Below are 24,716 nucleotides of genomic sequence, written 5' to 3'. Positions count from 1 at the left end.
GGATAATTAAAAATTACTTTTTTTGATCTTTAAAATGTATGGAAACATTGGGTTATTTTAAGCATAGTACATAGTGCTTTTTAAACAATTTCATAAACCAAAGTATTACACCTTGAAACATTTAAACAAAGGCAGTGCTTTGTTAAGCTAATTACTAGTAACCAATATTCATTCTTACTGAAATACAAACAAAGATTTTAATGACTCACTTTTTCTTGGAAGCTTTCAGACTATCTTTGCTAAGTGGTTTTGTATCAGTGATTGATGTTTCTACTGTAATGTTTTCTTTCACAATAATTATCTTTGGCTTTTTCTCCCCTTCTTCCTCCTAGAAAAATTTAGATGGGTTAAAAAAAAGGAATGCGATGATTCAAATTTTATTAATGGAATCAATACATTACAATTTAATAAAAAATATTTATTCCTTAACTTTTTCTATACAGTCTGACCCAGGTTATGTGACAACCCTTTATTCGAATACCCAGCATTATTTGAAGAAGATCGGCGGTCCCGTTTTTATCTCTATATAATCATTTATGTCTTCAATGCCAATAAAATAATTTTTACGCATCTTTTCTTTATCATTTATTTTTCTTAATTGATTGCAGGAAGTATGTGTGTTGTTTTGCTATGATTGGTCAAAGTGGAGTAGTTTTCTTCTATCACAATATACTGATTTCGATTATTTGAACCCATCGATTATTCGAAGTAAATTTTCAGTCCCAGGCACTTCGAATAAACGGGGTTGGACTATATTTTCAATTCAATTACAAAGAACCAGGTCTGCTTCATTTTCATATTACTTCAAGATTGTTTAACAATTTTTACATTGACAGTGTTGTAGAAATCAAACTGATTTTTGCTTGCTTTGTTTTTTGTTTGTTTAAAAAATATATATCAATTCTGAATGCACTGTTGTAGATTTTAAATGTGTAAGAATATAATCATGATTAATTACAAAGAATTTGAATGAAAAACCATGCCTTATTATACTATAACGTACAATGTAATATCCATTTCCGTTATAACGTGCTAATAAAAAAGAGAATTAATAAAAATATATTGAACTACAATGAACATAGAAGTAAATTTCCTGACATCATTATGTTTATTGACACTATATTTGATGTCATATGATGTGTAAGCATTCCTTTTTTATGCTGTGCATATATCATATAATAATTCAGTGCTCTATCTGTTTAATAGGTATATATTGTGCAGCATGTTAGAATAAAGATCAGATACCAGTATATACATGATAATTAAAACTTTAATGACAACTCCTGCAAACTCTAGTAAATCATGTACATCTATACAAGTAAGACACCAACTTGTCTTCTAGTAATACCTTTTTATCTTCCTTCTTTTCATCTGCCTTTCCTTCTTTTGTTTCCCCATCTTCTGTTTTCTTTTCCTCTTCTTTTTCTTCCTTTTTTTCTTCTTTCTTTCCTTCATTTTCTTCATCAGTGTTCGGTTTCTCATCCTCTGCTGGCAGTTCCTCCTCCTATAATATACATGCAAAAACTTTAATAGCCACAAAATATATATCACATCTATTTTAAATAGACATATATTCTCTCACAAAATTTTATCTAATTTAAATTAACTTAAATGTACAAGTAATTACAAATATATAAAAAAAAACAAGAGCTGTCATGCAAGTGACGAATGCCCCCGAAAAGGTTTCTTAAGCATGCAGGTATTATGAAAAGAAAAGAGAATGAAAGTAACTAATTGCTTAATATTGTTCTTGTGAAATGAAGTGCTATTTATAGCAAACTTAACACCTTGGGACAAGGGTCTTGGATGCGACACATCATCTTGATGTGGTAGACATTTATGCCAAGTTATTTTAAAATCCTTCAATGCATGACAATGTTACAGTTTGGAAACTAATGTGTACCTTCAAACTCTTCTTATGAGCATAAGTACCTTCAAACTATTAGAGTGACCTTGACCTTGGAGGTAGGAACATGGTTCTTACACACATAACTTCATCTTGATGTGGTAGACATTTGTGCCAAGTTTTTTCAAAACTCTTCAATGCATGACCAAGTTATAGTCTGGACACGAAAGTGTGTACCTATTATCTCTCATTGTGTTAGCCTGAACCTTCAAAATGTAAGTGTGACCTTGACCTTTGAAGAAGGGATGTGGTTCTTGGATGCGATACAATGTTGTCATATGATAGACATTTGTGCCAGGTTATTTCAAAATCCCTCAATGCATGACAAAGTTACAGTCTGGACAGGATTGTTGTGTAAGTGAGAAAGAGACAGACAGACAGACATGAGCCATAGCCGCGACACATCATCTTGATGTGCAAGTTATTTTAAATTCCTTCCATGCATGACAAAGTTACAGTCTAGACACAAATCTCTTATTGTGATAAAGTGAAACTTCAAAATGGTAGTGTGACCTTGATCTTTGAGGTAGGGACATGATTCTTGGATGCGACACATCATCTTGATGTGGTAGACATTTATGCCTGGTTATTTTAAAATCCTTTGATGCATGACAAAATTACAGTCCGGACAGGAATGTGTATACCTATAAACTCTAATTGTGATAATGTGAAACTTCAAAATGTTAGTATGACTTTGACCTTTGAGGTAGGGACGTGGTTCTTGGACGCAACACATGGTCTTGATGCGGTATGTGCGATTTTAATATGCCGCCCTTCAGGGGCATACAAAATAGTAGTGTATCATCTTCCCCACAATATTAAAATTTGACCAGCAATAAGTGTTACATTATTTAATGATCACATTTACTTTATTGGATTCTTATGTCTTAATTCTCAAATTTAACACATGACAATAAAAATATCTGCTTCATATAAGACAGTTGATAATAATTACCTTCAAAAACATTGACAAAGGTTGGTGACAAAAACAACATCACAATTCTTATAATACAAAATTTATCATTTAATCACATGCACTGAATTAAGTCAATCAGTAGAAAACAACAGCCACCTGGTTATATATATCATAATTATAGGAATCTCCTTTACCTTAAAATACTACAAAACACATGCAAGAACATAAAGTGGCCAATATTATACTTACCTTTAAACTAAAAAGCTTATGCTAAATAAGAATCTGTTCAACTAGGCTTTGCCTTGATCTTAGATATGAAAGCAACTGAATATGCCTATATAACTTTTGTACCTTAATAATCCCTCTACCACATATGATTATTTATTTAATGATTGAAGGTACTTGGACATTAAAAAAATTCTGCAATATCCTAATTTCTTTTCTAAAATATGTTTAATGAAGGTTTTTTTTAAAGACAAGATGCTCCAAAAGGACCTTAAAGTGACATCATCTGGCCCAAGTGTAAATGAATGGTCAGTGAACAGTTAAAATAACTTAACATTTTGCCATAATTGTGTTTAAGTTTGAAAAAATAATAAATTAATCACATGACTTACAGAAATTCTATAAATATTGTTCAGAATGTACCAGTAATGCTCAATTCTTCAGAAGAATGGGGAAGTCTTTTTATAATTTAGGTAGTTTTATTATATTATAAGAAACAATCTTTATTATCAATTATTGGTCAATCTTTAGAAATACAAGACTTATACAACTAAACTTGAAAGAAATAATATGAGCACAATGCCACTTTAAATGTTTCAAAAGAAATGTTAAAACAATAAGGCCATGATGGCCCTAATATCGCTAACCTGAATATAAATATTCTCCATGACAAGGAACAAGTAATATTGTATAAAAGCAGAAATAAAATCTGAATCTTAAACTGCTATCACAAAGTTCATTTTTGTATCTGAAATAGTGCACATGTAAAAACTTTACTTGTTGCTATCGCTGCTATGAATTTCAATGGTAGATTTAATCGTTGCTATGGAAAGTTGCTGGTTGCTATGAAAATATACAGTTTGCTATGAAAAATCAATGACTATTATAAAGTCAGTAGTTGCTATGGATGTTGGTATGGAAACTAAGCTTGAGCTCTTTTAGATTAAGAGAAGAATTTCTTGTAAAGTTTTTACTATATACAAATAAGAAAAATCAATGACCCCCTGGGGAAGGGCCAATTTTGACCCCAGGGCTTTTATTTGAACAAACTTGGTAGACACCAACTAGAAGATGTTTCATGCTAAATATCTTAGCTTTTTCTCTTTGGTTTTTTAAAAAGAAGATACAGTAGAACTTCGGTAAGTCGAAGTTGAAGGGACTTGCGTAAAAACTTCGACACATCGGGACTTCGACTCATGAATCGCTCTCAATTCCATTACAAAATTTCGACCCGTGACTAGTCTATAACGAAAACTATTTCATGTTTTTTTCCATCATTAATCTGATATTCACATTTTACAATGATAAATATAGCATGTTAAATAACGTTTTTCACGGCTAATTATTTGGACTAATCGTTGTAAAATAGAGTTACAAAAGGCGTAACAATACGAAAGGGCGATAACTTAGCCAACTTATAGTATATATTTCGCGTGTTATTCTCACGCGACACCGGGTCAAGGATGTAATCAAATGAAAGTAGTTCCTACTGTTTACTTTCAAATACCACTACGGCAATTAAAATAGTAACGATTAAAGCATTTTATCGAAAACAAAGGCTGTTTGAACACACGGCTGAGCAATTAACACCTGTCACACAAGTTGATTGGAAATCGTCTTCGCAGCCAGATAAGGTGTGAAAAATGTCTCGAGATCGACGGTGTCAAAATTATCGAACAACTTCGACTTATTTGTGGTAAATTGCACTAGATGTACTTAACACGGACCACGAAAAAACTTCGACACATCGAAAAATTCGACACATAAAATATCGACTCATAAATAGGTTTTTATAAGGAATATATAGGGGGAAAAGTCGGGACTTTAATTTTTCTTCGACACATCGAGAAAATCGACTAATCGAAGTTCGACTCATAGAAGTTCTACTGTATTTAAAAATAATTCTTTCCTATGGCATGGCAACCAGAGTTCTGCATGGAATTCCATTCTTTGAACAATTTTCAAAGGTAACCACCCAAGGAACATTCCTGAAAAAAATTGGATTAAATTGGATAAGGGGTTTATGAGGAGATGTTATTTTAAGTAAAAGTTTACAGACCACAGACACACAAACTGCAATCACAAAAGCTCACCATGTCACTTTGTGACAATAGAGCTAAAAATATAAGAATTGTATTATAGAAAAACAGAGGGTTTTAATTAGTGTAAGCATCTCGCTCTCACATTAGTTGATTTAATGTTAACAACTGCCTGACCTTTTGGCCTTCTGTGCCTGTGTTTGCTTTCTCGGTCTCTGGTTGGTCTGTTTTATCCCCTTGAATTGTCTCATCCCCTGTTTTTGGCTCCTCCCCTGTCTGGGACTCACCTTTATCACTACCCTTTAATAATTACCACAAAAATATAACATTTTTGGAGATAATTTTTCTTTACTAGGTAACGCCATATAAAAGTATTAACAGATCAATACTGAAACAAAACAATATTTAAAGCAATTTGAAAAACTAACTTTTCTAGATGGCCACTTTAGGATAATTCCTGTGAAGTTTGGTCAAAATCTATCATGTGATTCATGAATCTTTGGATAACAACAGTTGAAAGAAACCGTGGATAACAACATATCATGGATACAATCATAAAAGTGCTGAAAAGACTTAAATAACAAACTGCTATAATCTAGCACAAAACTAGAAATGTGTCATCATGCCACGGATGCCCCCGCATGCAGCCAAAATTTCAGATGGTGCATTAATTTATTTTTTTTCATTTTAAGTTCAAAGCCCTTAAAACTTTTCAATGTTAACACAAACCATTTCCATACAACGTTCAAGGCACTGAAATTATTCAGTCTTAACCTTTAGAAAAAGCATATTGCATATTTGTAGCCAAAATAATGGCTAAAAGAATTGAGTGCTGAAACTGAAAGTTTCAAAATTTTTCCAACATTCAGGAAAGATAAGTTTGTCTAAAATCATTGAACCATGACCAAATTCAACTTTAACTGCTTATTCCTAAGATGTATCTATATTATTTTCAAAGTGAAAGGGACATAACTCTGCCAAAAAACCATCAAACCATGACCAAATTCCAACTTGACCTGCCCATTCCTTTGACATATCCATATGTCAAATTAAAATTGAATATGTAACACTGTCATTTCATATTATTTTCAAAGTAAAAAGGGGCATAACTCTGCCAAAAATCATCGAACCATGACCCAAATTCGAACTTGACCTGTATTTTTTCATGACATATCCATAGGTCAAGTTTGAGTTGAATGTGTTGTACCGTTTGGGATATAATGAACAGAAACTGTAAATTTCATATTATTTTCAAAGTGAAAGGGGCATTACTCTGCCAAAAACCATTGAACCATGACCAAATTTTGAAACTTGACCTGGGCATTCCAAAAACATATCCATATGTCCAAATTTGAGTTGAATGTGTTGTACCATTGGGGAGATAATTAAACGGAAACTGAAAATTTCATATTACTTTCAAAGTGAAAGGGGCATAACTCTGCCAAAAAATCATTGAACCATGACCAAATTTGAACTTGGACCTGCGCATTTCCATTGACGCATCCATATGTCACGTTTGAGTTGAATGTGTTGTACCTTGAGGGAGATAATGAACGGAAACTGAAAATTTCATATTATTTTCAAAGTAAAAGGGGCATAACTCTGCCAAAAATCATCGAACCACGACCAAATTTGAACTTGACCTGCGCATTCCTTTGACGCATCAATATGTCACGTTTGAGTTGAATGTGTTGTACCTTGAGGGAGATAATGAACGGAAACTGAAAAATTTAATATTATTTTCAAAGTTGAAAGGGGCATAACTCTGCCAAAATCATCGAACCATGACCAAATTCAAACTTGACCTGTATTTTCTCATGACATATTCCATATTGTCAAGTTTGAGTTTGATTGTGTTGTACCATTGGGGAGATAATGAACAGAAAACTGAAAATTTCATATTATTTTCAAAGTAAAAGGGGCATAACTCTGCCAAAAATCATCGAACCATAACCAAATTCGAACTTGACCTGTATTTTCTCATAACGTATCCATATGTCAAGTTTGAGTTGAATGTGTCCAACCGTTCTTGAGATAATGAACGGAAACTGAAATTTCATATTATTTTCAAAGTAAAAGGGCATAAACTCTGCCAAAAATCATCGAACCATGACCAAATTCGAACTTGACCTGTATTTTCTCATGACATATCCATATGTCAAATTTGAGTTGAATGTGCCCAACCGTTCTTAAGATAATGAACGGAAACTGATGATGACGGAATGACAGAATGACGGAAGGACGGAAGGACGGAATGACGGAACAGGGTAACACTATATGCCCCGGCCATTACATGGCGGGGGCATAAAAATGCTGTGGAAGTAATGAGAAACATATAAGTGGCACATCAAAGAAATTGTTAACCTGCTGCCCACTCTCTGACATTGAATCACCAATCTAAAACCAGAAAACCTGGTTAAACAAAATGGCCAAGAAGGCCTTAGATCACTTGCCTGTGATCCATTAAATTGTCACATTTCTTCAAAGCAGAAACAAATAATTTGGTCAAGACCATTTTTAACTTAACGGCCAAAAATCATTTAACTTTGCAGAGGTTTATCGGTCAATACTTCATGCCAAATATCAAAGCTCTAGACAAAAGATTAAAATGCACTTTCTTATATAGGTTTGTATAAACTAAGTAACCCCAAGGGCTGTGTTTTTTGTAAAGGAGATTAGGTTGTGCTACATGCCAGTTATTTTTCTATATTTCACAATCATTTTTCATTATTTACACTTTTACTTTATTAGGAATTACAAAAGCTCCAATTCACAAAATTCTTTGAGATTAAAAAACACTTTTTCTTTATGACTTACAAATCCTTAAAACCATGATGACTTAGGTACACTTCAGAACACTCAGAAAAATTTCTTTATGACTGTGTATAAACAAATGAAAAATGAAAGTATAACACATCTCTTAAAACAATGAAACATAATTCAAAATATCTTAACCAAACAAAAGCTTCAACCAAAACTTAACTTTTGATATCAATACTTATTGCCAGAAACTGTAAAGTTTGAGTAACTTAAAAACAAAACCTCTGACCAAAGAAGAATTTCATGCCATTAATGAACAAATCAATGTCTAGACACTTACCACATGACACTCTTCAGCTTGGTTTTTCTACATTATGATGGTATATTTACGGAAATATTACTAGTTATCTTCTTACTTATCTAAACTTTCACAGAAAACTGGGTTTAACAAGAAAGAGAAGTTTGAAATCTTAAATTAACAATCATAAGTTATCACAATGCATTTATTGATTTCCAATATTACACTGGAAACTCAGTGACATGCATACAATCACAATGAAGCTGTGAAATTATCATGCATATTTCACTAACACTCAACTTTTTGTGAAACAAAAAGTAAAAAGTAAGAAAGTCTCAAAGAGTACATACATGTATTAAAAAAATAGAAATGTGTCATCACGCCACGGATGCCCCCGCATGCAGCCAAAATTTCAGATGTTATAATATTTAGTTCCAAATTTGTTTGCACAAATTATTTTTTTCATTTAAGTTCAAAGCCCTTAAAACTATTCAATTTTTTCAAAGTTCAAGAGGGATAACTTTGTCAGCTATCATCAAATCATGACCAAATTCCAAATTGACCAATGCATTCTTATGACATATCCATATCTTTAATTTGAGTTGAATATCTACAACTGTTGGGGAGATAATGAATGGGAACTGAAAATTTCCTTTTTTTCAAAGTTAAAGAGGCATAACTCTGCCAAAAATCATCGAACCATGACAAAAATCCAAACTTGACCTGCGCATTTCTTCGACGTATCCATATGTCAAATTTTAGTTGAATGTGTAATACTGTTGGGGAGATAATGAACGGAAACTGAAAATTTCATATTTATTTTCAAAGTGAAAGGGGCATAACTCTGCCAAAAATCATTGAACCATGACCAAATTCGAACTTGACCTGCGCATTCCTTTGACGTATCCATATGTCAAATTTGATTTGAATGTGTAATACTGTTGGGGAGATAATGAACGGAAACTGAAAATTACATATTTATTTTCAAAGTGAAAGGGGCATAACTCTGCCAAAAATCATTGAACCATGACCAAATTCGAACTTGACCTGCGCCTTCCTTTGACGTATCCATTTGTCAAGTTTGAGTTGAATGTGTAATACCGTTTGGGAGATAATGAGCGGAAACTGAAAATTTCATATTATTTTCAAAAAGAAAAAGGTGCATAACTCTGCCAAAAATCATCGAACCATGACCAAATTCAACCTTGACCTGTATTTTCTCATGACATATCCACATGTTAAATTTGAGTTGAATGTGTGCAACCGTTACTAAGATAATGAACGGAAACTGATGTTGATTGAATGACCGAAGGACGGAATGACAGAAGGACGGAACAGGGTAACACTATATGCCCCAGCCATTATATGGCAGGGGGCATAAAAAAAGCTTAATTACTACATGTATATTCAAAAGGTCATAACAGTTTTCACACCAAGAAATCATTAACAATTTTCAAACAATGCTATAATGGCAATCAGCAATTAAAGTAAGCTCTAAAAAATTCAATGAAATTAATGCAACTTCTTAACACTTATTCAAATGCGTGAAGTTTCTTGCACCCAAAAACTTTACCAAAGTGTGATGCCCATGCCAACACCTTGGTGAGTACAATATTATCTCTCCCCTTTCTTCAAATATTCGAGCTAAAAATGTAATATTTTGTGAATAATTGCTAATTGTCATTACTGGTCCAATATTTAAAGAAAAGAACAGATATTGGGTGTTTTTACATAAACAAAAACAATTACCTCTAGAGGTACATCCACATCTTTGCCTTCTGTATTACCAAATAAACCAGTCAAAGTGCCACCTAGTTCTGTAACACATTTAAATATCATACTTTAACTTATGAAAATATGCATAAATCCTTCACCTGTCTAATTCTAATTATCAGATTAGTGGATACAATAAGAATTTCACAACCTATTTGTTAACAAAAGAGCAAATGTCAATGTTTGTGGTTAAATGTGTTGTTATTCAAATAAGAGGTCAGATTAGGGATCTATCAGTTGTCTTATCTTAAAAGGGATACTTTTGAATCTCTTTTGGTTTAAGGTCTTTCTAAAATAAACTAAGTACCTTAATTTTGTTCTTTTACTTCCATCAAAGTAATGGTTTTATATATTCATTAAGTGAAAATTGAGCATCCATATTGTATAACATTTTCCAGTTAGAAATGATCTGAGCAAATTAGGGCTGCAATGATACACCAAAAGTTTGATTGGATTTCAGACACCCCGAATCAAATTAAAATTCTTATATTTGATATTGAATCGAATCGGCACGAAATAAACTGGTTTTCTGGGACTTGTGCCAATCATGTTAGATAATCACAGAGAACAACAAGTGTGTGAAGTTTCAATCCATTCCCTTCAGTAGTTATGGAGATACTTGCTTACACGCAAAAACTTAACCACAGGGACGCCGACAAATGGTCGACTGCATTAGCTCTATTATTTTGCGAATAAGGTGCTGGGTCTAGGCGTTATATGTACAGGATCGGAGTAATCTATATTTTTATTAGCTTACTTACTGGACCATGTGGATTCCTCCTCAACAACTTTATCTTCCTTTTCAAACACTGACTCTACCTGAAAATATATGTACACTGCATTGAGAACAAATCCAAAAGTAACATTTTTCTAACATGAACACTTTTTCTGAATAAATTAACAAACACTAACATAAACACTTTTTCTGAATAAATTAACAAACATATCACAGTCAGAATATTTTTTTTCCATTCTGCAACAGAAGTTCTCAAGATGCAGACAACATGGACAAGTAAGAACAGAATAGATTCTGAAGATGCTACATACAGTTTTTTGAAATAACTGTTACTTCACTCTGAAACACTAAAATTATTAAACTACATATCATTTATTTACCAGATCAAGTGTTAGTATTCCACTCTCATCCATTTTGAAGTGAGCTTTAATCCCTTTGGCTTCTTTGGCATCAGAATGTTTACTGTAAATCTCCTCTAAACCACGTAGACCTATCTCACTGATCTGACTTTGTAACTCACGAAACACCCTGACAATAATCAACTTTGTTTAAACCTGACTATTTCTCATTCCCTTACTTCAGTCCAAACAGTTACACATATTAAACCAATCATTCTATAAGAATAGAATCATCCAAGTTTTATTGTCTTATATTAAATCACCTCATAAAAATTATCATTTTGAAATCTTGTACCATGCAAGAAACTTAAATGATGGCAAGATAGGAATAATATAAATAATGCATGATAGCTAAAAAATAATTTCTGTCTTTCTTTCTCTTGAAATGAGAATTAAAATATCAAAAATGTTAATATTGGAAACCTACAATTAGAAAGAGAATATGACAACAGCCATTGCTGATTGGGGTCCATGCTTATCTTTTCTTATTTCAAAAGGTAAACCAGCAAAAGACAATAAAGGCTTCCATAACTTAATATGTGGCTTTTACAATTTTGAAGATCTGGCAATAATATAACAAGAGGGCCATGATGGCCCTGAAGTCGCTCACCTGTATATATGCCCCCCGAAGCGGGCCAGTTTAAACCCCAGGGATTTTATTTGAACAAACTTGGTAGACACCCATAAGAAGATGTTTCATGCTAAACATCTAAGGTCTAGCTCGTTGGGTTTTTTTAAAAGAAGATGATTTTTTAAGTTTTTTCAAAGAAGATTTTTTAAGTTTTTTCTTTACACATATAGTTAAAAACAATGACACCCCTGGGGCAGGGCCAGTTTTGACCCCAGGGCTTTTATTTGAACAGTCTTTGTAGACACTTACTAGAGAATGTTTCATGCTTAATATCTAAACTCTAGCTATTCGGGTTTTTTCGAAGAAGATTTTTAAATTTTTGCTATACACATATATACAAGGAAAATCAATGTCTCCTGAGGCGGGGCCAATTTTGACCCCAGGGCTTTTATTTGAACAAACTTTGTAGACACTCACTAGAAGATGTTTCATGCTAAATATCTAAACTCTAGCTATTTGGTTTTTTTCAAAGAAGATATTTAAAAATAATTCTTTCCTATGGCATTTTTTACTATACACATATAAGGAAAATCAATGACCCCCAGGCGGGGCCAATTTTGACCCCAGGGCTCTTATTTGAACAAACTTGGTAGACATCCTTTAGAAGATGTTTCATGCTAAATATCTTAGCTCTAGCTCTTTGGGTTCTTTAAAAGAAGATTTTATAAGTTTTTACTATATGCATTTAGGGAAAATCAATGACCCCCTGGGGCCGGGCCAATTTTGACCTCAGGGCTTTTATTTGAACAAACTTGGTAGACATCCATTACAACATGTTTCATGCTAAATATCTTAGCTCTAGCTCTGTGGGTTCTTTAAAAGAAGATTTTTTAAGTTTTTGCTATGTGCATATAGGGAAAATCAATGACCCCCCTGGGGCCGGGCCAATTTTGACCCCAGGGCTTTTATTTGAACAAACTTGGTAAACACTCACTAGAAGATGTTTCATGCCAAATATCTAAGCTCTAGCTCTTTGCGTTTTTTAGAAGAAGATATTTAAAGTTTTTTCTTTCGGTTGCCATGGCAACCAGAGTTCTGCATGGAATCAAATTCTTTGAACAATTTTCAAAGGTGACCACCAAATGAACATTCCTGTGAAGTTTGGATGAAATTGGCTTAGTGGTTTATGAGGAGATGTCATTTAAAGTAAAAGTTTACGGACAGACGAAAAGTGATCACCAAAGCTTACCCCGTCACTTTGTGACAGGTGAGCTAAAAATGAGACGCATTCAACATGTTGGTGTTGTCATGTGTGTTGTTTTGTCCCAATCTGAATAAAATTTGTACACTGAGGTTATTTAAAGCAAACTTAACCAAAAGGGCCTGGATCACTCTCTAGAACCTAAGGACTGTTGTGTCAAAGTACAAAGATAATACATTCATAAAATGTTTTATAGCCAGTCACAGCAACAATCTATATTTTGACATTTAAGGTCAAGGTCATTTATAAGCCAAGGTCAAGTTCCACCTTGTCTACTTGAAAGTCTTGTCCGAAGGATTGTTGTGTCTAAGTAATGAAGTTAATCCAGTATGAAATAAAAACAAGATTGCATTTGAGAAAAATGCTATGCCACCGCATGGTTCAAATTTCATAGCTGTACATCAAAGGACAAGAAAGTAGGTCACATCATCAAAATCTAGGTCACCTGATATCAAAGTTCAATTTTACAACTAAAACTGTGCACATGGTCAAAATGTCATTGCTGTACATCAAAGGACAAGAAAGTAGGTCACTGTCCCCTTGGGCCCAAGGGTTTAATTCAAAACAATTTTGATACAGGTCCACCAAATAACATTTCAAGTCAAATATCTAAGCTATAGCTTTCTCCCATTCAGAAAACATTTGTTTTATTTTCTGTTTTTACTATGTGTACATAATGAGAATCACTGCCCCCGGGCAGGGCCAATTTTGACACCAGGGGAAAATTTTGAACAACTTTGGTAGAGGACCTATTAATGATATTATATATATCAAACATCAAAGCTCTATGTCTTGTACCTTCAGACAAAAATATTTTCTATTTTTTCACTATATGTACATAATGAAAATCAATGACCCCCGGGGCGGAACCAATTTTGACCCCAGGGCTATAATTTGAACAATCTTGCAAGAGGTTCACTACACAATGTTTCATGCAAAATATCTTAACTCTAGCCTTTGTAAATTTAGAGAAGATGATTTTTTAAGTTTTTACTATATACATAATATAAGGAAAACCTATGGCCACCGGGGGCGGGGCTAATTTTGACACAAGAGGCAAAATTTTAATTACTTTTGTAGAGTACCTTTAGATGATATTATTTAACAAATATTAAAGCTTCAAGCCTTGTACCTTCAGACAATAAGATTTATTTATTTTTTACTATATGTATATATTGAAATCAAAGACCCCCAAGGGCGGGGGCAATTTTGACCCCAGGGCTATAATTTGAACAATCTTGCTAGAGGTTTACTACACAATGTTTCATGCAAAGTATCTAACCTCTAGCATTTGTCAATTGCTAGAAGAATTTTTTTTGAAGTTTTTATTATAAGTTTTTACTATATACATATAAGGAAAACCAATGACCCCCGGGGCGGGGCCGATTTTGACCCCAGGGCTATAATTTGAACAATCTGGGTAGAGGTCTACCAGACAATGCCTTATGCAAAAATATATAAGCTCTAGGCCTTTTGGGTCTTTACAAGAAGGTGTTTTTAAGTTTTTACTATATGTACATATAGTGAAAATCAATGACCCGGGGTGGGGCCGATTTTGACCCAAGGGCTATAATTTGAACAATCTTGGTAAGGGTCTACCAGATCATGCCTTATGCAAAATATCTAAGCTCTAGGCCTTTTGGGTTTTTACAAGAAGGTATTTTAAGTTTTTACTATATGTAAGTAGTGAAAATCAATGACCCCCGGGGCGGGGCCATTTTTGACCCCAGGGCTATAATTTGAACAATCTTGTTAGAGGTCTACCAGACAATGCCTTATGCAAAATATCTAAGCTCTAGGCCTTTTGGGTCTTTACAAGAAGATTTTTTAAATTTATTCTTATAATTCCTTTTGGTTGCCATGGCAACCAGATTTCTGCATGGAATGAAATTCTTTGAACAACTTTGGAAGCACTTCACCCAAGGAACAATCCTGCCAAGTTTGGTTGAAATTGGACTAGTGGTTTTTCACAAGAAGATTTTTTAAGTTCACTATATAATCTATATAACACACACACAAACACACACACTAACACACACACACACAGGTGAATCGCTATATGCCACCGCATCGCAGATGCTGCGGTGGCATAAAAATTCAGGAGCGATGGGAACAGCACTATAACTGCAGAAATAGCTTGCATTTTTTCTTTGAAAAAGTCAAGCTCATAATCATTTGAATAGAGAACATTAGCAAACAAAGCAAGTCAGCTGTCTTCTACTGTACAACATAATGTGATCAATATAAACTTCTTCAACATACTTAGCTTCTTCTTCAGGTAGAAAATCTAAATCACCATATGTGACATTGAAGTTAAAGTCCTTGTAATGTTTGTTGAAGGTCATGACTTTTTTCAGAGGATAAGCATTCATTCTACTAAATAAAGTTCTCTTGATGATTTTTGGTGGGTCTGTGCTGTCTTCATTTCTGTGTTTCTCAAATTCCACCTTAGGGAAGCCAACAAAATAACAATTATATTTCAAACAAAACAATTGTTAACAATTTTGTTGCAAATGTTAATTGTAAAGTAAATCATAAACACATTTTAATTAATTGTTTAATATAACTGTAACAATACCTCTATTCCCCCCCCCCCCAAAAAAAAAAACAACAACAAGGCAAGTGCCTTAAGAAATGTATTGCAAATCTCAAATCTGATACTGAGGGTTTTTTTTGGTTGGGTTTTATGTTGCACCTACATAGCATAGTAATAGTTCATATGACAACTTTCCAGCTTTTCTGGCGGAAGTAGAACAAATAAAACAAGTTTGAAGTGAACAGCATTAATAGTTTTGCAGGAAATGGACCTTAATCCATTACCTATAACAGACTCCTTTTAAATTTTTCAAGCATAATTAGTCACCAACAATATAGTCATTTGTGAGATACATACCACAATGGGATACATATTTGCTTCCTTTACACCAAATGTGAGAACTTTAAACCCTTTGCCTAGATATGCAGCCTGGTATACAGCTCCCATAGCAGCTGCCTCATCAGTGTTCAAACTCTTTCCTAGCTCTACCCTATAAACATTTTCATAGAAGATTACTATGTCTAGCATTCAAACAGGTTATGTTCTAATATCAAAGACTTTGCATTTTAACCACCTATAAACAAATCATAGAAATCACGCAAAAGACCATTACAATATCTCTCCCTCCTGTGATTATTAAATAATTGTAACTATCCGAGGATACTAACATTATGTATAATGTTGGTTAACAGGCTTTTTTAAATTTGCTCTCACCTTCACTAAATCTGTTTTTTAGTTGAGAATAAAGTTAAATTGATACCATATAGGTCATATGGTGACTTTTCAGCTTTACTGGTAGAGAACGTTAAGATATGCAACTCTGAATGTTATTTTCAGCAGGAGTGGGCGAAGGAAATGAATAACATACCTTCTGTAGCACGCTCGATAGTTTTCTCATATATAAGAAATAAAGTCCCTTGCAATTTTCAAGAACATAGCAGTAACGGCCAGCAACTTGAACAAGTTGGTCATGGAGGCCACTAAAGTCTTTTATTATACCACTTTTATTATACTGATTCTTTTATTATAATTTCATACATTTTGCATGTTAAGGTAAAATAAAATAAAGTTTTCTACACTATTTATATATAGCAAAATAATTAAATCATAAAATATTAGCTCACCCTCCAAGAAATTCCATTAGTCTAGATTGAACAGCCGGAATTCTTGAGCCACCTCCCATCAAAATAACATCTGATATCTCTGCCTGTATAAAGCACGGGTTATTATTATCACTGTAACTCTTTATTTGCTAGTGCTGATAATGACTTGCATAAATAATGGTGACATATTATGGTTGTGAAATATTGTACTAAAATGTAAAGCACTTAAAACACACTTGAAGCTAATCAATAAAACTGCATATCAGAAACTGTTAACAATGATTAGTTACCATGGTTATTTCTGAAGCCTTTAAAGCATCTTGTATTGGAGTTGTAACTCGTTTAAACATATCAGCACACATGTCCTCTAACTCTTGTCTGGTCACCTTCATCTTAAAATCTTCATCATCCAGCAACCCTTCAATCTTAATAAAAAGTAACAAACATTTTAACTTGACAAGTATTTTCTACAAAATATATTGTTTTCTTTCATTGATCTGCCAATTGTTCGAGGGCTGTTCGAAAAGAATTGCTTATTGTCCTCTATCTTGTAATCCATGTGGGACAAGATTAAAACCAATACATACCTGTATAGGGTAATTCAATACCTACACAATGGTGTATAAATGTACATGTTAGACTAAGTGTAAGACATACAATTTGCCATTTAAATACACACAGTCATTGACCACTGTAGTAAAAATGGTTGGTAGAAGCGTCAACAAAAAAGATGAAATAAGGGCTTACATCAAAGCTTGCTCAAAACTGGGTTGCTCTTTGAAGCAATTGATGACTGAACTCTCTTCTGCTTATGGGCCTTTTTGTGTGTCTTATGACACAGTTAGGTGATGGAAAAAGAAATTTGAGTCTGATGTAGAGTGCATCGAAAATGCACCAAAATCAGGTAGGCCAAAATCTGCATCTCGTAACGAAATCATTTTCAAAATAAAGGATATCATTGAAGGAGATGCCAGATTTACAGTTCATGATATTGCACGAAAGGTAGGCATATCACAATCAACGGTTCACTTTATTTTGAAGAAGCATTTGAAAGTCAGAAAGTTCAAAGATTTCTGCTAGATGGGTGCCACATCTGTTGACCAATGAGCAAAAGAGGCAACGGGTTAAGGTGGCCAAAAAGCTGTTTCAAATGTTTTCAAAATATGACAAAAAACAGTTTGCCAATGTCGTCACAGGGGATGAAGCTTGGGTCCATTATTTTGAGCCCGTCAGAAAAGTTAGCAACAAAATCTGGGCCACTAAACACAACAAACGCCCAAAAATTTCCTAACGGTCTTTGTGTGCAAAGAAGGTTTTGTATGCAATTTTCTTCTCTGGTGAAGGAGTCACAATTAAAGTGCCGGTGAAAAAGGGCAAAAGTATCACTGGGAAGTACTACAAAGACGTAGTACTTAAGAAATTGAAAAAGTATTATCAGAAACGAAGCCCTGTCACTGGTTTTAAGCATATCCGACTTCTACATGACAATGCCCCCGCTCATACCTCCGCAATAGTTTCGGCATTTTTGAAAAAAAGAAAAAGTAACTGTTTTGCCTCACCCGCGTATTTTCCAGACCGTGTCCCATGTGATTTCTTTTTGTTTCTGAAATTGAAATCCTTCCTTGCTGGGCGGAAATACAAGACCCGACAGGCACTTGAATCTGCCATTCATCAGTACCTTATTACTGTGCCCAAATCAGCGTACCGCGACGCCTTCAAGAGTGGATACATCAGCTGAAACTTTGCATTTCTAGCCACGGGGAGTACTTCGAGGGCATGAAATGAACACTTTTGAGCTAACTTGAAATTTGAAGTCTCCAGATAGAAATAAGCAAAACATTTCGAACATCCCTCGTATATATAATATTGATTATTCAGTCAATGCACACAATATGTTAATGTTCGATGCATTTTCAATAACTGATATGTACACAGTAGGATTTTATTAAACTTAATTTGTGTCAATGAAATAATTATACCAAGATTTATAGCATAATAGGGTAAACTACGGGTTTATAATTTCTAAATGTCAAACATGTCATCGATCAAGACCGCTAGGTCCATGTTTTGTCTTATTTACAGGATTGTTTTTATGTTGTTCATTTCGTTTTAAATTGTTTGTACTTATTTTGGCAAAGTCTACACTCTTTAAAATCATGGTTTAAATATCAATATTTAAAAATTTATCCGAATTAAAATCAATAAATGTCATTTCAATGATTTTAAACACAATACAAAATGAGACAATACAAAGTTGTAGACAATGTTAGCAAGCACTTGGCAAAAATAAAAGAGTAGGCCTAAAACAATGGAAACAGAAGAGATCAAACCATAGGCATTTCATATATGGTGCTATTGCGGATGTGATAATGAAGACGGCATTAAGCTGGGGTGATTTTTCAAAACATTAGTTATATACTCTATATTTATTCTCGTTAACAACATGGACACAACCGATGTGGGAGCGAACATTTATAAGAGTGCTATAATTTATTCATAATTGACAGGTCAATAAAATCAGACTATATTATTAAGTTTATAATAATAAACATGATTCATTTTTCATTCCACCTACATCACCCTGATAATTGGAGAAGCAAAATTATTTCAAGAGCATGAATTACTGTAATTCAGCAAAAAAATCATTAGAAATTATTTCTTTAGAATCAGACCTGGTCAAAATATTTCTCTGTATTCTTCTTGAACAAATGATGTTACAGGCAGAGTACCACTGCCAAACATTAATAACTGAGATATTCTCTGCTGGAAAACTGTAAATAGAAATTTCTTCTTGTACCAAAATATTTTGGCTCTTTTTAAGACTGACCTATCAATAATGTTATCTACTGCAGAAAAAGAACTCATTAAAATTAACCAAATACAGTGGAACCTGTCTAATCCAAACTCGTCTGGACCAGAAGAAAAGTTTTTGATAAGAAAGGATTCCGGATAAGAAGGGTTCGGATTAGCAAGGCTCAACTATAATTTATGAGATATAAACAAACTTACAACAATCAAACTTGTTATACCTGGGCAATGTGTTCCACATTAGCACTGAGAACTTTCTTTACTCTCTTTGCTTCTTTCAGTAACTTTGCCATAGCACGGTAATTAGTGTATAAATCTGTTTTTGTCTTTTTATGTTCATTGAAGTACTTTGCAAAATGATCACGAAGTCTCATGGATATCTCAAGACCACCCAACTCCTTGTCAAATCTGAAATAAGAAAACTTTTGCTACAGAGATGAGGTATAACGATATATTGTACATCTGCATCAAGGAAATTCTGAGCTTGTTAGTATAATCATGACAATGTACAAGATTGCATTTTCTTTTCTTTCTTTAAACAGATTATGCAAAAACATATTTAAATGCTTTTTGAAATAATCAAGTAATATTTATTAAATCCTTCCTGACAATTACTTATAAACTTCCTTTCCTTGCTATGTAAAAACTGTGTTAATCAGAAATGTAGAAGAAAATTTTGCAATTTGGTGTGTCAATATGTTAAATGGGCAGCATAGAATGTATTATATACATGTACGAAGGAATACCCTTGCTGATGTATATACTTTAGACAGTTATATAGTAACTTACCCAACTCCTTTTATAACTAGCTGAGGATTCTCCACCATTCTTGTACCTTCCTTCATCTTAACAACTTGATAACCTAATAAATATACAGCACTTTAAATATAGTGAGTTTCCAACACTACATATATACAGCCCAGTCAGTCTATATACTGGTGGCAAAGACTAAACACTATATACCGGCCAGTCAGTCTATATACTGGTGGCAAAGACTAAACACTATATACAGGCCAGTCAGTCTATATACTGGTGGCAAAGACTAAACACTATATACAGGCCAGTCAGTCTATATACTGGTGGCAAAGACTAAACACTATATACAGGCCAGTCAGTCTATATACTGGTGGCAAAGACTAAACACTATATACCGGCCAGTCAGTATATATACTGGTGGCAAAGACTAAACACTATATACCGGCCAGTCAGTATATATACTGGTGGCAAAGACTAAACACTATATACCGGCCAGTCAGTCTATATACTGGTGGCAAAGACTAAACACTATATACGGGCCAGTCAGTCTATATACTGGTGGCAAAGCCTAAAACACTATATACCGGTCAGTCAGTCTATATACTGGTGGCAAAGACTAAACACTATATACAGGTCAGTCAGTCTATATACTGGTGGCAAAGACTAAACACTATATACCGGCCAGTCAGTCTATATACTGGTGGCAAAGACTAAACACTATATACAGGTCAGTCAGTCTATATACTGGTGGCAAAGACTAAACACTATATACCGGCCAGTCAGTCTATATACTGGTGGCAAAGACTAAACACTATATACCGGCCAGTCAGTCTATATACTGGTGGCAAAGACTAAACACTATATACAGCCCAGTCAGTCTATATACTGGTGGCAAAGACTAAACACTATATACCGGCCAGTCAGTCTATATACTGGTGGCAAAGACTACACTATATACAGGCCAGTCAGTCTATATACTGGTGGTGAAGACTTAACACTATATACGGGCCAGTCAGTCTATATACTGGTGGCAAAGACTAAACACTATATACAGGTCAGTCAGTCTATATACTGGTGGCAAAGACTAAACACTATATACCGGCCAGTCAGTCTATATACTGGTGGCAAAGACTAAACACTATATACAGGCCAGTCAGTCTATATACTGGTGGCAAAGACTAAACACTATATACAGGTCAGTCAGTCTATATACTGGTGGTGAAGACTTAACACTATATATACCGGCCAGTCAGTCTATATACTGGTGGCAAAGACTAAACACTATATACAGGCCAGTCAGTCTATATACTGGTGGCAAAGACTAAACACTATATACCGGCCAGTCAGTCTATATACTGGTGGCAAAGACTAAACACTATATACAGGTCAGTCAGTCTATATACTGGTGGCAAAGACTAAACACTATATACCGGCCAGTCAGTCTATATACTGGTGGCAAAGACTAAACACTATACGGCCCAGTCAGTCTATATACTGGTGGCAAAGACTAAACACTATATACCGGCCAGTCAGTCTATATACTGGTGGCAAAGACTAAACACTATATACAGGTCAGTCAGTCTATATACTGGTGGCAAAGACTAAACACTATATACAGGTCAGTCAGTCTATATACTGGTGGCAAAGACTAAACACTATATACGGGCCAGTCAGTCTATATACTGGTGGCAAAGACTAAACACTATATACAGGTCAGTCAGTCTATATACTGGTGGCAAAGACTAAACACTATATACAGGCCAGTCAGTCTATATACAGGTGGTGAAGATTAAAGGTTGCAGCAGGTTTTGGGTTACACCCACATAAAGCATCTTGATAACTTGACATACAATATCAACAAAGTTTACAGAACTTACCAACAATTGTAGCTGTAGTGCTTGTAGCTCCCATATCATAAAACATGATATATGTCATACTGTTGTTAAACTGCTTTCTTCTAAACACTCCATAGTTCAGGGCAACTTAAATATACATAATCATCATAAGTATGATAAAATATTACCAAATATTTATAACATTCTTCACAGATATAAGCTACATACCATTTCTACTCAAACAGTCATAACACCTTGGTAATCCTTCCCAGTAAGTAGTATTATTGTTGTTCAAATTATAACAAATTTATGAAATTTTTTATTGAATCATACCAAGCAAGTTTGTAGAAAATATTTCACTTAATAAATATTATACTCGCATCTAGAAACCTAGTTAAACTAGACCTATCACTGAAGGTGATTAATACCCCCACCAGCAACTTTGACTTTTTGAAAAAAAAGTAGTCTGGAGAAAAATTTGAACACAAACTATCAACTGTGTACAAAGAAATATTTCAATTGATTGTAATCACAACTGGGGTCTCGAAATAAGCTTGCTATACACCAAGTTTGATTACAATATCTCATTCCTAACTCTAGTTATTGTCCGGAAACAATTTTTCAATTTTTAGTAACACTTTAACGGTGACCTTGACCCTAGGGGGTCCAAATGCAATACCAACCCAGGTCTTCATATAAGCTTCCTTTACACCAAATTAGATTACAATATCTCATTCCTAACTCTAGTTATAGTCAGAAAACCATTTTTCTATTTTTCCTTACGGTGACCTTGACCTTGACCCCAGGGGGCCCAAATGCAATACCAAGGGCCCAAATGCAATACCAACCCATGTCTTCATAAAAGCTTGCTATACGCCAAGTTTGATAACAATATCTCATTCCTAAGTCAAATTATTGTCCGGAAAACATTTTTCTATTTTTAGCAACGGTGACCTTGAACTTGACCCCAGGGGGCCCAAAATCAATACCAACCCAGGTCTTCATATAAGCTTGCTATACACCAAGTTTGATAACAGTATCTCATTCCTAAGTCAAGTTATTGTCCGGAAACCATTTTTCTATTTTTAGTAACGGTGACCTTGACCATGACCCCAGGTGGCCCAAATGCAATACCAACCCAGGTCTTTATATAAGCTTGCTATAGCCTAGTATAGGCCAAGTTTGATAACAATATCTCATTCCTAACTCTAGTTATTGTCTGGAAACCATTTTTCTATTTTTAGTAATGGTGACCTTGACCTTGAACCCAGGGGGTCCAAATGCAATACCAACCGGAGTTTCCACATAAGGTTGCTATATACCAAGTTTGATTACAATACCTCATTCCAAACTCTAGTTATCGTCCGGAAACCATGATGTGGACTGACCGACCGACAAGCTGACTCCTATATACCCCCCCTAAACTTCGTTTGTGGGGGTATAATAATTGAGTCAAAATAAAAAAAAAACAGTGAAATATCAAATTGGTAAAATTACACAAAATGAGAAATAATTAGTGTTAACAAAATCAAAATTGTAAATTTAAAACAATGGGAAAAACTCTAACATTGAGTGATTAATACAGGTCCATTTTCAAGACCTTTCTAAAGCAGGAAAAAGATACAGTGTTTTATACAAGTATTCTGCAATTAATTGTTTAAATAAGTTTTTTCCTATCCTAACCTGCAGCATTATCCCCCATTAGTTGTAGGACATTAAGGCCACTTAGTTCTCCAGCCATTAAGACAGCTCTCCTCTCTGCCTGGTTGAAGAAAGATGGCACAGTTATCACAACATCTTTAATGGTTTGATCAGCAAATGTTTCAGCATATTGTTTTGCTTTCTCTAAAATCATTGCCAACAGCTCCTCTGGTGTGTACTGGGTTTCCCTTTATATAAAAATATTGTGTGAGTAAACAGAAATAAAATCAGTGATTTTTTTATACTGCTAACAAGTTGAATAAGCACAACTATCTTCAAAAGTATTGAAACCTATACTGGTATGCCAACAGTGAATCTGTACATATCTAATTCTGTTGTATTATATTTACTTTAGAATTTTCTACAAAGATTTATAAGATTAACCTAATACTTACTCATCTATTTGGAAAATGATGGTTCCCCTGTCTTCATCTTTAACAAGTTTATAATATGGGAACCGCTTTTGATATTGGGCAACAGCAGGATCATCAAACTTCTTGCCTACAATCTGAGTGATGTACCAGAAAGCGTTGCTAGGAAACTTTGTAGCCTACAATGAGAAAACAAAACAACAGCTACTTCTTAATATTAAAATGATAATTAATTTCAACTGTTCAAATATTAGCACTATTTTGTGCATTATGTCGTTTAATGCCATATTTATGATTTTTTCAATACAACTATTGGTAATTGTCATGTTGCTGTAAATTAGAGATAGACTGGAAGTATACTAAGATTAATGCATACATGGCAGAGTAATGGATCTTGAGATGTGACCCTCAAGTATGACCCTTAGTACATGTGTTAAGTTTCAAGTAAATATCTTAAGTTCTTAAGGCCTTTAACCTTTATCCAAAGTTTCAAAGGGGCATAATTCTGCAAATATTGCAGACTTTGCAAACTGATGTACATTGTTACTATAAAAAAAGTATTGTTAATTTCAATTGAATATGTCAAGCAATAATTGAGATATTTGACTTTACAAAAAACTTTAACCAAAATTCTCTAAGTTAAAAAGGGGCATAATTCTGTAAATATTGTAGGCAGAATTATCCAATTTATCTATCTGATGTACGTTGTTACTATAAATTTTT

General features: G+C 34.0%; 1 protein-coding gene across 1 annotated transcript; it reads right to left on the bottom strand.

The window, feature by feature from the left end:
• Positions 1–209: 209 nt before the first annotated feature.
• LOC132721498 (hypoxia up-regulated protein 1-like) lies at positions 210–24,172 on the bottom strand (the record flags this gene model as incomplete). Its single annotated transcript, XM_060705816.1, is given in 16 exon segments — positions 210–328; positions 1,349–1,504; positions 5,264–5,386; positions 8,187–8,213; positions 9,894–9,961; positions 10,679–10,736; positions 11,034–11,181; positions 15,146–15,330; positions 15,777–15,909; positions 16,544–16,626; positions 16,813–16,947; positions 19,552–19,738; positions 20,120–20,192; positions 21,964–22,068; positions 23,605–23,810; positions 24,018–24,172. Coding segments are annotated over 16 exon segments (1,961 nt in total), but the record flags the coding sequence as incomplete, so codon positions are not given.
• Positions 24,173–24,716: the final 544 nt, after the last annotated feature.

Source organism: Ruditapes philippinarum, unplaced genomic scaffold (assembly GCF_026571515.1).
Source record: "Ruditapes philippinarum isolate M1 unplaced genomic scaffold, ASM2657151v2 ctg13434_1_1_1_1, whole genome shotgun sequence".
Classification (NCBI taxonomy): Eukaryota; Metazoa; Mollusca; class Bivalvia; order Venerida; family Veneridae; genus Ruditapes; species Ruditapes philippinarum.
This window is presented reverse-complemented; position numbering and strand designations above follow the sequence as displayed.